General features: G+C 43.2%; 1 protein-coding gene across 3 annotated transcripts in view; it reads right to left on the bottom strand.

Moving 5' to 3' along the window:
- Positions 1–14,547, bottom strand: part of vta1 (vesicle (multivesicular body) trafficking 1) — a 59,157-nt gene that overhangs the window by 41,185 nt on the left and 3,425 nt on the right. For all 3 annotated transcript variants that reach the window (XM_086265237.1, XM_086265238.1, XM_086265239.1), the window contains exon 2: positions 2,605–2,699. In XM_086265237.1, the coding sequence (XP_086121363.1) occupies positions 2,605–2,699 (95 nt within the window). The remainder of the gene's footprint in view (positions 1–2,604; positions 2,700–14,547) is intronic.

Raw genomic sequence — 14,547 nt, 5'->3', positions numbered from 1 at the left:
AGGAATTTGCATTTGCACTGTTACATTTTTATAAAGCTTTAATGTACATAAAAACCAGCTTCTTGTTTAAGTGAAAATAAATGGAAGGTTGTCTTTTTGCGCTAGTAATGTTGTGGAGTTGTATTTTGTCTCGCATCAATTATATCGTCGGTTATATCGTTATCGCAAATTTTCAAATATATATCGTGATAAATATTTTTGGCCATATCGCCCTGCTCTACTGATCACAGCCTTATTTGTGGCCATCCTCACCTGCAGTCTTCTCCTAAACTCTTGCTGCTCCTCAGAAAAAAAGGAAATTAAAGTTTTCTTTTCTTTACCAGATGTTGCATCAGCTTTCCCTCTCGGACTCTCCTTGCTCCTGCAGTGATGCATGGAGACGTCTCAAGCAACCGACCTGCTTGCGTGAGTGGGGGTTAAGATAACCCACAACTTACATCATCAGGCCTTTGCTCTCATGTGAATGACTGAATGTAAAATCTCTGATCAGAGGTTCAGGCTGAATGGTATGTGAAACAAAACCTTGTTATTGTTAGATTTATATATCGTTCGTTATCAATATAAATCTCAATATAAATCAAAGGTTGTTGATTACCTTGTTGTGGTCGGCTTACACTCCCCGGCAGTGAGGCTCAGGACTGTCTTAGTGAGGCATCTGTAAATATGTGCAACTTGACCACATATCCAGAGTGACAGTGAGGTGTGGCACAGCTGTCCAGCTGTCGCTCTGCACTCTGTGCCATCTGAGAGAAATGTTTCTGGCCCGCGAGTCGCTAACGAGGGTCAGTAACTTAAATGACGCTTAAATCCGACATTCTCCTGTGCTTGTACACACTTCAGGTTCAGAGCGCAGTGGCAGGAAATGGGGAGAACATTGTCTGGGTTATCACTGGGTTTACGTCTTATTGTGCACAACATGACATTTATTTTAGAAACCATGTACCCGTCAGAGTCAAAAAGAAGGCTAAAGCGGTGCATATTTCAGGATGGTTTCCTTAGATCCATACTTCACTCACCACATCTGCTTTTGAGAAAAATACAACAACAGCTAAAATGCCAAGTTCAAGGAAAAGTTCAAGAACTTTAGATACCAGTGTGTGACATCACATTATCTGCAGCCATCTTTTATGTACAGTCTATGGCTTAAACCATCTTTAAAACAATACAGGCTCAGAAATAACAGGCTCAGGCTCATTGCGTGACATGGCACAGAACGTACTGATGAAAGTGTTCGTAGTTCATACATATATGGACAAATTGAAGGAAAACTTGGAAGTATTATGACATTACCTGGCCTGCAAAGTATGTCTGCTAACAGACCTTTTGAAGGCTTTACTGCATTACTTATGATATCTTGCTGCCCAGCAGTGCATGTGACCTGTAGGGGGCCCGCTGGGGTCACTGGGACCCCAGCAGTATTTTAACCTCTCCGAGGAGAGAAACCTCAAAGCTCTGAGAGGACCTTATGCAGTGAGTGCAGCCTCTGATAACCAACAGGTAAATGTCAAGCCTTTTAGAGGGCTGCGTTGTGTGTGTGTGTGTATTCATATCTTTGTGGGGACCAAAGATTTAAAGTTTACTATACTTCTGGGGACCAAAATCCTGGTTTGAAGGCATTTTTGAGACTCATAATGTGGTTTTAGTGTCAGGGTTAGAGTTAGGTTATGGTTATGTTAGGTTTAGGATGAGGGTTAGGTTTAGGCATTCTTTTTTCATGGTTAGGGTACGGGGCTAGGGAAAGCATTATGTCAATTAGATGTCCCCACAACATAGTAATACCTGACGTGTGTGTGTTTTCTAAGAAAAGAGCCATTCAGCCGTGTGCTGCTGAGGTAGAGGCGGTGTACAGGCAGCGGTGCAGCCAGCGTCACAGGCTCGGAGCAGGAGTAACGAGGCTGTCGGCTGGACCGTGCAGCTCAGCAGGAGGTCATTGTTCTTCACGTAACACGTCACATAAAATCTGATGTATATGAAATCCAACAAGATTCTTATCAACCCTCGAGATACTTCTATTCATATCTCTTATTAATTTACTAAACCTGAGCTGTACAGCAGGGGCAGACAAAAGCTCCTCAGACGTCCTCTATGAGCCTCGGTTTCTTACAGATAAATAAAAATAAACCGGGCTGATTTAATCTGGCAGATTTTCTCGATGCAAAGCTTAAACTTCAGTATAAAATAAATAAATAAATAATCCCAATGAAAGTATGAGCTGCAGCCTGCATGGCCTCGAGGCCTGCACAGAAACCAGGGACCCCCAAGCCCGTGTGTCCTCTCCACAGAGGGAGAGGGAGTCCAGAAAAATCAAGAGCATGTTTATGAAACAAATGCAATGACCATCTCATCTGCGTGTTTTTGTTCTCTTAATCACTTGAAGTCAAAAGCAGGAATGAAAATCAGACCCAGCGAACAGACCCAAATTAATCTTTCTCATTTAGATGCAGTCAGCAAGCTCCTGAAATACTGAAGCTCCTGGTTTGAGATGATTAAGCTAATGCGCTTCATTTACTCATTATTCAACGTGACACAATCAGCAAGAGAGAACTAAACAGGAAAAAGGGTCCGCACTGAAGGAGGAACAGGACTAAAGGGAATCCAACTCACCGTCTCCAGCTGGTCCATGAGTTTGACCAGGAACTTTCGGCACTCGGGTGTTTTGCTGTCCAGCTTCATGCCCGTCTGCATGGCGTAGAGTCGACCTGCGGGAGAGCACGGGGAGGAGATAAAAAAATTAAACAAGTCTGTTCTTCCACAGCTTCGCTCACACAAGACTCGACACAGAGTCCTCTTCATTAAAGTTTCACACAAGAGCTGCTGAAGATGTTTTCTTCTCTTCCAGGAGGAGGAGGGAAAGATTTCCACCTGAGACGAAGCAGGCCTGTGTGGACACACTCATGATCCCTCACCTGTCAATTATTTCTATTCTTCTCTAACATGATGTAACCTCACACCTGAGCAGCAGCACCGGGCCTGCAGGGATGATCTCCAGAAAAACTCTTAGAGAACTTGGACTGGAATTATTTTCCAAAAATTATAAAGCTAGTCAGAAAAAAGGTGCTGGTATGATAAAGTGTTTTCATATTACTGTAACGGAGGTCAGGGAGGGCTCGTGTTTCTGTGATGTACCTGCAGCTCTTTACTCAGTGTTCAAAAACTGTTATGAATATGACAGATATGCATTTACTGAATGTATCTGCTGGTATAGGGACATTAAATCCAATGTTATTTGAGCCAGAAAAATACACAAAACATTCACAAGGAGTGATACAACCTGAACTCCACGTTCAACACCACAGACTGTATTTAAAAGATTGCCCAACAAGACTTCACAAACAATGAAGAGACACTTGCTCACACAGTCTATGCTCACAACACAAACCTCAGAAAGCAGACTGAGAATGATGTGCACAGCTGTCACACAACACATTTTCAAAAACTGAAAAGAGCTCCCCATCAACAATACACACACACACACACACACACACACACACACACACACACACACACACACACAGAGACAGAATTCAGCTGTTTGTTGTGTGGGTATCCAGGTTTCAGTTCAGGGGTGTGGCTCGTACACCTGAAGTCCGTCACTGTGCTTCGGTTTGCCTCGTGGCTACACAAACCATGACTTTACACCCCGTTAGAGAGTTTGTGTGTGTAAACGTTTTATGGAACCATGCTGATGCCTTCCTGTAGATTCTGGGCTGAACTGCACTGCAGACTCATCTCTGTGTGAATCAGCCCGGGGTTTGTTAACCAGATGGATGGTGCACTGTGTGTGATCGCTGTGCGTGCACACAGCTGCTGTCTCGACCCATGTTAAAAATGATTGTCTTTAACTAAAATGAGAGACACTTTGAAGCGCACACGGCTTCCTCCTCCATCAGCAGGAAATACAGACGCTGTGTCTGCAGGATAAACACCTCACAGTCGTCCTAAACCGGCAGCAGAAAGGCTTTTCACACTCTGCTCACTCTCACACAATCACAGGTGTGTTGGAGTAAAAACCTCCACCTGTGCTGACAGGCACGCAGACATTCCTCAAATCATCTCTAATCCACAGCTCTGTGTGTGTGTGTGTGTGTGTGTGTGTGTGTGTGTGTGTGTGTGTGTGTGTGTACACAGGCACAGTGAGCAGACTCAGCGCTGCACTATCAGCGCAGGGTGAAGTGGCCTCAGAGTTCCTTCTCTGCGAGGATTACCTCAGCAGATTGTGCTGTTTGTGTGGAGGCGGAGTGCGGCGTGCAGCACAGAGCGATGAGATCAGCGCGGATTTTACCCTTTGCTGAAATTCTCTCTTTTGAACGTGGACCTCATTTTGGAACGTGGAACCTTGTCGTGTTCTAGAAATTGACGGTTTTATTAAAAATCACCAACGTTTCAAATAATAAGTAATCTCTGTGAGCCACGTGCTCAGGTTGTAGGGCATCGCAGCCCCACCCACCTGCTGTTAAAACCTTCTGTCTGTGAGGGGCAGCCAATCAGAAGACAGCTGGCATAAAGGTGGAGGAGCCCAAACTGCTTGCTTCAGAGTGACTGCAGTAATGCAGCATCACATAAATAAAGATTACTGTAAATTGTAAATCATGCAGAGCTACTCTAGTAGAAGAATATAGAGCTGAAAGCATGTGGAATGGTGCACGGTAAGAAATCTGAGTAACTAATTATAATTATGTTTATAATTTAGTTCATTAATTGAACAAAACTCAAAGGTTGCAACTTGTCTGTTTTGTTTTATGCCTTTAATTTGAAAATCTCCGGGTTATAGTTTGTTGGTCAGACACGGCCGACATGACATGAGCTGGAAACGTTAATAAACATTAAAACATAACTAAATAAAATTCCACCTATTGATATTGCTCCCACAATTACTCTACACTTATTGTACGTTATCTGAAACATGCACAGGCTGTGCTCAGAGCGTCTGCTGCAGCGGAGAGAGAAAGCCTGAATATTAAGCAGTATTCCAGCGTGGACGGTCGGGCCTGTCGAGTTACCAGGAAACCATAAACATCGTGTTGTACTCTGCATATATTTGAGTAATCCGTTTCCACCTCATGTTTGAGTCACAGCCCTGCGCAGCATCAGCAGAACAATGGCCCATTTCACAGCAGCAGAATGGCGGGGAGCCTCTGTCCAGCCGCCAAGGCCAGAAGCACTCAGTGTTTCCAAAGAGCGGCACCAGTGTGACACGCATGTACGCATGTACGCATGAACAAGAGAGCAGCAAGCCACACAGACAGCGGGTCCTCCAGCAGACTGACAAAGGAAGGCTTTGTGTCATCGCGCTGTACAACACAACCCAACACAGTTAGACTGCAGACACACACACACACAACCAGTGCTGGAGCCCCCTTGTGGTGAGTGAAGGTGCAGTTTGTTTCTGCATAGGAATCGTTTTTCATTAATTTGTATTTTGTTCAGTTTATTCTTCTCACCCTGAAAACTACATGTAAGCATCAACAGCTCTCTGCAGCCCAGTAAAGGACAGCAGCTACCAGTGTCACTGCAACACATAAATAGTAGTTTGTTTTAAAATGAAAAACACTCAGAATTAAACAAAACATCTGAATTTGATAAATTACATTAAATTATATTTAATTCCATCTTTAAACCAGCAGTGTAGACTTCAGCTGCACAGATATCAGCACACAGGAGGACTTTAACTGATCTCAGTGACCTGCATTCATCTCACAGGAAATAAATCATCCACATCAGCTACCAGACATTTTAAACCAGGCATCGCAAGTTAAACCTTCGATGCCCCTCCGGTCTGCAAAAAGCTGCAAAAGCCTGAAAGCACGCCAGCTGGGACACATCCTCTGAGGAGACGATGGCTTCAAGTGTTAAAACCTGTCAGGCTTTTGTTTCCTGCGATTATAGGGTCTCTGACGAGCTTCCCTCTCTGCTGGCACTCCCAAAAGTAAGTAGGGTCCAAAAAATGCTTTTAGCTCCGGCGTTTGTTTTTCAGAGGTGATAAGCTTCAGTGGAAGGGCTGCTGCTGCCAGCTCACGCAGAGGAAAAAGTTTGTGAGAAAGGATGTGCACTGAAGGTGTTAGACGAAACACTGAACAAATGCAGTGAAAAAGCAAGAAGCTGCATTTCCAGAAAGTTCAGCTCGTGACTGGCAGCAGTGCAGCTTTCTGACTTCTATGTCTCTGAGGACTCTGATATCGGTCTAATTTGCCTCTCTGTGTGTGTGGAGGTGAGCTGGATGCAGGGACTGTGGTCAGAGAGCATCTTCGGGATGGAACAGTGAGCCTCTCGGCCATCGGTGCCTGACGGGATGGTTTACTGCTGATTTGTTATGACAGTGCATTCATTGGGTTGCACAGCACATAACTGAGCACGTCAACACCAGTCAGTACGATGTGAGCCACATCAGGTAGACCTGTGATGTGCTGCCCAAGTTTTCTGCAGAGGCTTCTACAGCAGAGATTTCACGTGTACAGACACTAAACTCTGCTCTGTCAACACAGCAGTTTCCCCAATTTCCTCGTTTATCTCTTGGCGTGACAGTGACTGTTGTAAGAAAATATATTTAGCAGTGAATAATTAACCCTCCCGTAATGGTGCTGGCAGGACGCCGCCACCGCCTCAATGCAATTTTTGACATTCTGTGCCAATGTGAACGTGGGCCAGAGCAGTCTCTGTGTCATATGAATGACAAGGACTTCATTATGGAGAATAGCTGAGTCGCTGTGTGTGTGTGTGTGTGTGTGTGTGTGTGTGTGTGTGTGTGTGTGTGTGTGTGTGTGTGTGTGTGTGTGTTTGTTCGTTCAGTGTGACCAGAAGACAATCGAGGCCCACAGAGTGAACACACTGCCACAGATTCTGGAGGTTCATTCCAGCACAACATGCTGTAAAGCGTGACTGCAACAGCGAACACAGAAACCGAGCACGACGGGAACAGATCATTAAGAACAAGAAACTCTGTCATATCTGTTCTGCTGTTCTCACAGCATTTCTTTGGTTTTGGTATTAAAAGCAGCTCGGCGTAACCTCCATTGTTGTTCCCATTTCTTCATTCAACCTTATGAAAAATGCCAAAGATAACATAGTTTGACAGCATAAAATTTAATTTTTGCACCAACAAGCTGAAAACTTGGCACACCACACAGTGTGCAGTAAATCACTGCATATGAAAAATGCCACCCATTACCCATTTTCCTGCAAAATGTAAAGAAGGGTGTAGCTCAAGACTTACTGTATAACACCCTCAGTTTTATCTAAATGTGAGACAAGAAAATTACAACATCCAGGATTTTATTCTTTAGAGACAAGGCTGCAGTTTAACTGGCTTCACAGATAGACCATCTGCATAGCAATGAGCTTTTGAACAATACTGCCTCAAGGAAGCATGTATAATGTAAATGCAGTTGATCCCAGCACTCCATGACTAACTTCTATGTGTGGAGAAGAAGCCACATTTACATGCACAAATAATGTTACCAAGCAGTAGAGTTGGCTAGCTAGCTTTAACTTGGCTGCGTGGATGAATCCGGTGATGGTTTGGTAACGTTAGCTGACGAAGTGATGTGAATACGGTCACATCGCTTTATCAGATCAGCACTGGAATGATTTAGCTGACCTTATCCACTCAGGACAATATAGTGACAGTGTGTAATTCACAGAGGTAAGCTTGAATCAGGTTACATCAGCCAGGAGAATCACACCTCACAATGAATTCTGTCTCGGATGTCAACGGTAATTTTCCTCAGAACTTTCCATTTCGCCAGATGGCTTCATTTGTTAAAACTTTAGGGAAAGCTGGTGGGAGCCAGAACCAGTCACACACTGTTCTGTTTGAACTTAGTTGGAAACTAAGACTAAGTTATAAATCTCTAGTGAGGTCATGTCTTGTACTACAGTAAGGGTCATTAAGAAAATCTAGACCACTGTCACCACACTAGTATCATTCCCTTCATGCTGAAGAGATAATCATCACGTTCAGCTGCAAACTCTGAAATCGTGTAATTATAGCCAGCATGTGGATGCAGCGACGGCTGAACTGGCACAGTCTGCCACTGTGCCCACTTCCCAGGCAGTCCAAACTAATTACATGGTAGGTCTTATTCTTTCTAAATGTTTTAAAGCTCGGCGGGGAGAGGATGGAGGATTGAGTGTGAGACGTAATGGTCCCAGTTTCCATCAGGTTACTCAGCAAAGTCCTGTTTATCAGAATCCAATCATTCTGAGGAAGCCAAATAATCACAGCCAATCAGTGCAGTAATGAATAAAACAGTGAATTAAAAAAAATTTAAGTAAAAAAAAAAAAGAAGCTGCATGCATGTTTGGATATTACATACAAATAAAAGGAGGAGTGTGTTCCCCTCCCGCAGACAGAGGGATGGTACCCGTGTTCACCCTCTCCTCATTTATAACGTCGACAGTCCAATCAGTGTGAAACGGCATTTGTAACGCTGCCAAGTGCTGTCGGCCGGGGGAGCTGCAGGTGAATTATGTGGCTTCATTACAGCTAAACAAATCATGGCGTTGACTCAAACCTCCATTGATTGGTCTGTTCTGGGGTGGAGGTGAGGTGAAATATTGCCTGGCATTAGCTGGCTAATTTAGATCGACCTGCTGATGTGGAGCTGAGGCTGAATTAGAGCTGGGCGATATGAGATTTTTTCATATCACGATATGTTTTTTTCATTTCAGGCGATAACGATATCTATCACGATATAAGCCAAATAACTATATTTGTAAGATTTAAATGTGCCGTTGCTCACAAGTAAAATGTGAAATAATCAGCAGCTTGTTTTTATTTAAATATTTATTTCCCATAATAAATTCAACAGGGTAGATGTACTTAAGGAACATGAGACTTTTTCAGATAAATAAAGGCAAATATTGCAAACTACACAAAAGGCAGCCGCTAAAGCGTTTAAGTTTCAAAATAGGACAAACGAAACAGACTAAATTGTCAATTCCACTTAGAAACAAAATATTAATTCTAAAAATAAATCTTAGTTTGTTTTACAGAAGAACAGACAAAACTGACTAACTTTTGTCAATATCAAATAAACTGAGAACTAAAAGGAAATTCTCAATCTCTCCTTGTTGTATAGCTGAGCTTTTCAAACAGTTTTAACAGTTACTTTAGTCTGACAAAAGCCGAATGACGAATTAGCGCTTCCAGTCAGAGACTGAAGCTACGTCCACACGTACACGGGTATTTTTGAAAACGGAGATTTTCCATTTTCGTTTTAAAAAATAATCCCGTCCACACATAAAGGCAGAAATGAAGGAAAACGCTGCTATGAACATGCCAAAGCAGCAGGTGGCGCTAGATTCCTAACCGTGCAGAAATGTTGGCCAATCAGAAGTCTAGAAGCCTCGGTGGGAAAAAGTAAACAAAGCTGGGGCATAGAAGCAGAACCGAGTCGTATGTGTGGAGGGACAGTAACTGTGTGTATATGTAAGCATTTAAACACTGCAGAGAGTAGAATTAACAGTATTGTAGAAATTCATTTCACCGAAACAATAACGTGGCGCACAGTGTGACGCATGCACCAGTTTATTGTATTTCCAGACTTGCTTTCGGCACATTTACAGTGCACGCTACTCTATTTTTGTCAGACTTGAAATAGCCGAAATACCTTCACACTACGGAACTTCTATGGCTCTTCCGTTTGACAATCTCTCCGGCATTGGAACCATCATCTGTTTTCTCTTCGGTCACGCTCGGTTGATTTTTCTAGTCGGCACACTCATTTCCTCCATTACGTGCTGGCTCCATTACCCGCTGGCTGCTTCCCAAACAAACACACGTGCGGCTTGGCACTTGTGCTGTACGTAACAAGTCACGCGACGTGACGCTGCGGCTGTGATTGGTTCGGCTCTGCGCTACTTAATTTGGATTGGCTGACCTTTTTTTTTTTTTTTTTTTTGAGGACAAGAGCGGCGAGGTCTATCGCGATAGCTTAATTTCTCTATCGAGTAAAAGTTATATCGCGATACATATCGTTATCGTTCTATCGCCCAGCTCTAGGCTGAATGATGGTAAACGCTCTAGCAGTCAGACAAAAAGGATGGAAATAAATCTCTGCGAGCCCTGGCCTCATCAGACCCACATGATGGACGGCTTCCCTGATGAGTTATTTGTGAAGTTCTGCATGTTCAGATGTTTGCTCGCTGAAAATATACTCTGCACTGCCAGTCATAACGCCTCAAAGCACCTCGAAGAAGCACACCTTTACTTTGGTACAATTAATTGAATAACACAGACACGCGCACACACACACACACACACACACACACACACACACACTCTCTTTCTGTTGGAGACAACTGTCAGATTTCCAATTTATTGTAACATTTATTCCTTCCCCTGGAATGCCAGATTTGCAACCATCTGTTAGCCAATTAGCAGCAGTTTTCAATTTGTTTCAGTGATTGAGAAAAAGAACCTGTCAGAGAAAAGAAGAAGCAGCATTATCACCTTAGTGTGAGCGGAGGTGGGGAGTAAATTGTGTTTACTTCAGGGATGCACACTTATAAAAGTCTAATTAAAAGTCTGATTTTGTCACTTGTTAACAGGAATGACTGATACGAGGACCAAAATGCAACTTGAAGCCATCAATGTGGCAGATAAGAGCTTCAGTTCCTCTAATGGCCACTTGATGCTTCAAAAGTGAGGCAGTCTCCATAGACATGTTCATATTTCCAAACTTTGTTTTCAGCCTGATACAAAATGGTTTTGGTTTTTACAGCTGCATGACAACAATACACGCAGGTTACCGTTTTAATGCAGAAAATTATGGATGCAACCACTTTGATGTGAGTGCCTTTTAGAGTACATGAAATAATTTTTTCCTCATATGTCTTTTATCAGCTCTGTGTTTGTGCGATGCACTGTTTTTCCCCACCTGACCAACTGGTCCAACAGTCAGTCTCAAACCAGCTGCCCTGTTAATATTAATGCAGTATTTCTACCTCAGTATCTTCCCTGTAGATAGGGCTGTGCGATATGACCAAAATCTCATATCCCGATATAAGAATTCTATCGTCCGATAACAATATAAATCACAAAAATGTAACATTTTCTGTAAATTCTGTGAATCTCGGGCAGCTCGTCTTGCGGGAAGCGTTTCCAGCTGCGCGCCATGTAGCTGGAGTCGAGTGTTTAACCGATGCATGAAACGATACATTTTTAGACATAAGTTGTAACGGCCGCTGTTTTCTTTGTGAGTATTTATTACACGGCGTGCTGCAGGGAAAAGCCTGTTCTAACGTTTGAGTCGAAGGTTTATTGGCGGCTCTTTTTTACTTCTCATCCGTAAATAATCTGCTTTTACACGTGATTCAGTTTATTTTGAAAAGTCTCAACAGGATCTTGAGCTTTATTGTGAAAGGTTTATGTGGAACATAAACAAGCAGACACACGATGGTGTTACCATCGTTGTTGCTAACCACAACGCATAAAAACAGGTGCTTGTCTGTCTGTAGTGTGGTTATATTAAATATAAGAGAAAGAGAGAACTTTAAAAAATTAATATAGCCACTACAGTGACCATCAAAACGATGAAAAAATATTGCCGTAAACAGTTTATTTTGTGACACCACGAAACAAACGATAGCGTAAAATGAAACGATAGATGTTTTTATATCGTCATCTGATATATATCGTTATATCGAACAGCCCTACCTGTAGAGGGAGTTGGAGTAAAATCAGTTCAGCTCACAGTAAATCTGAGTCAGAGACAACGGGCAAGCTGCTGGCCCAAAGAACAAGAGCCAGGCCGAAGACTGAAACACGAGCAACGGGCTGTAAATGTGGGTTTCTTCACAAAGTTTTGCCTTCAGCAGATTCTGACGGTAACAGATGAGAGTCTCATTCACAGTCTGCAGCGCAGTAAAGGTGATGAAATCCTGCGTTATCGAGTCGCAACTTTAGTCTTTTTCACCACCTGCTGCTCATCTCTGGAATTTTTTTTCGCTCTTTTCCAGTGTTTTCCACTTGGCTGGTGTTGCTGTGTTTTCCTGCAGGAATGAATAGAGTCCTGGAAGACTCTTGTGCCAGTCCTTTTATTAAATTCAACTGTTTTTCACTCCTCTTACTGGCAGTTTGGCAGAGTTTGCAGCGCACTTTTGTTGAGGTCACTTAACCAAGCATCTCCAACCAGTTCACATTTCTCATGTATGGGTTTCTCATCACTGAAGCCAATAACCAATACAATAGAGTCATTTTTAAACTTTAGAACTGGTAGCCATATTTGTTGGGTGGAAATGTCTCTATGTCCATTTCTCTGTGACTCAGATGACTTTTCTGGCCCAGTTGCTAGTTTCAGGTCACACTGACTTTTAAAAAAAGGATCAAGAAGGATGGTTGTCCATGACAGGTTTTTGGTGTACAGTTTCAGTCAGATCCATCCATTTCAAAATACCAGCATAGTGACAGCTAACATGCTCATCTCAAGGTATCAAAGCCTTCATAATGTCACTAATCAAAGAGTGACATCAGGGTAAAACCTGCAAGCATGCCTGGCAGGAACTGTACACTGATTCTGAATGATCTGATTCAGTGCAGTCGACCAGTTTAATTGTAGACCTCGCAGACCCCTATAAAGGCCGACAAGTGTTGTTGTTTTTTTGGTTTTTTTACATATTTCAAAGCTTCCTTCTGCCATTTCCTTTTTTCCTGCTACCAAAAACATGCACCCAACTCCAGACATGGCCGACATCTGTTATTCCAGCTCTAGTGTTATTGCTCCCATAATCAGTATACATGAGCATTAACCTATTTCTATTCTTTTAAGCCTTGCTTCACTCATCACGTCACATCTTATTCTTAAAAACATCTTCTTGCTAATATGGTGACGAAACACACTCATAGTCCACTGCTCCCCATCCCTTAAACACACATACGTTCCCTGTTAAAGTTAGTGTACGACCCGCCCCCTCCCTCTCTCTCCCTCTGAGGCCCAGACACATGGTGCTGCTGACCTCCAGTGGTCTGACTGGGTCACTGGTCCAGCACACATCCACACTGACGGGGCCACCTTTCACACCACAAACACACACTGAGTGCAGGCAGCTTGGGCTATTCACCTTCACCCTCCTCGGACTTGTCCGTCATGTTTATCTCTCCGCATCAACTTGAGTGATAAAAGGCTGCTGTTGCTGCTTTCAGATACAGTTAAACTGCTTATCTGCTCCGTCAGTCATGTTCCCAACATAAGCAGTATAAAATCCATTAAGCACTTGACCAGAGGACACACACAACACTGACAGGTAACTGGGCTCCAAATACAGACTCACACCTGAACTGCAGACCACACCCACAGCTGTACCTGCTGATAAACAACCACGAGAAAACAACAAACATATTGCATGATTAATATCAGAATTAATATCAGAATCAGAATCAGAGAGACTTTATTTATCCCAAATAAAGTCTCTCTGTAACTATTTTCAATTAAAAAAATGTTTTTTGTTTTCTCAAACTATGGATCTGACATCTTACTACCCTTTAATGGTTGTCTGCTGAAACCAGACTTAGCCCATATTTTAGGTCCTGTGGGGTATCCAGAGGACATGCAGGGCCAAAGCTGGTGTCTCACAGTCCAAATTCCCCCAAGAGATCATCTGGTAGAACATTCATCTAGTGTTCACAGGGTTTTGTTTTTAGGCTGTTTGCACTGCACAGAGCAGCTCGCAGCAAAGAGACCAAGGAGGCAAAAAAAAACCAAAGAAAAAAAAAGAATAAAACAGACTGGAGAGGTGAGTCAATTTAATCGTCTAATATGAGCAGCAGCAGAGTGTTTTTCACGTGCCATGGACAGAAGCGGCGCTCGGCAAATTAATAACCAGAAACAGCACAAAGAGCGCCGCCACCCCCAAGGAACGATAATGACCGTCCCTGGGAGGTATGGTCTAGTAGTCTAGTAAAAGGGTCAGTGTTTGGACCCGCCGGGGGAGATTCAGAGTGACAGAATAAAAATAGCAGCAGCGCTGAAGTATTTCACTTTCACAAAAAGATGACAGGTGGGTGAAAAATCAGCCAAATTTAAAAGAGGAAAATCTGGTTTGATGATGGTGGCGGATCGCCTGCCATCATTTTGAGCTCAGCCACACACGCCATCGTGTACATCCACAGGCTGGTAAAGGTGAGCAAACACAGGTTCAACACAGAGCAAAGCATGCCTTGAAAACAGTGATGACCATGACCGTCCCATTTCCCGTTCTGCCTGTTTGAAGCAAAACGAGCTTTTTAAAGCTGCAGCCACATTATGAAGATGTGGCCTAACAGCTGTTTCCCAGAAGCTTCACCTCAGCTGTCACAGGAAGCGCACGTCTGTCCGTCTGCCTGTCAGTCAGTGGGCTCCTGGTTTTGATCTGACTCTCTTTTCCTGCGTTGATATACCTCTTCGTGTGCATCTCACTTACATCAGCTCAACTGGGTCAGACTCAGTCCCTGCTGTGCCCTCTGCATCACCAATCAGTCCTTTTACACACTCTGCCCTACTTAACAGGAAACAAGGCTGAGGACTGGGCACCTTTCTACCAAAACGTTATCTTTCAATAGAGCATTTGAAA

The sequence above is a fragment of the Aulonocara sp. 'chitande type north' Nkhata Bay genome, linkage group LG15 (genome assembly GCF_057382095.1).
Source record: "Aulonocara sp. 'chitande type north' Nkhata Bay isolate Kocher_YH1m ecotype deep benthic linkage group LG15, A_spYH_male_GT1.1, whole genome shotgun sequence".
NCBI lineage: Eukaryota > Metazoa > Chordata > Actinopteri > Cichliformes > Cichlidae > Aulonocara > Aulonocara sp. 'chitande type north' Nkhata Bay.
This window is presented reverse-complemented; position numbering and strand designations above follow the sequence as displayed.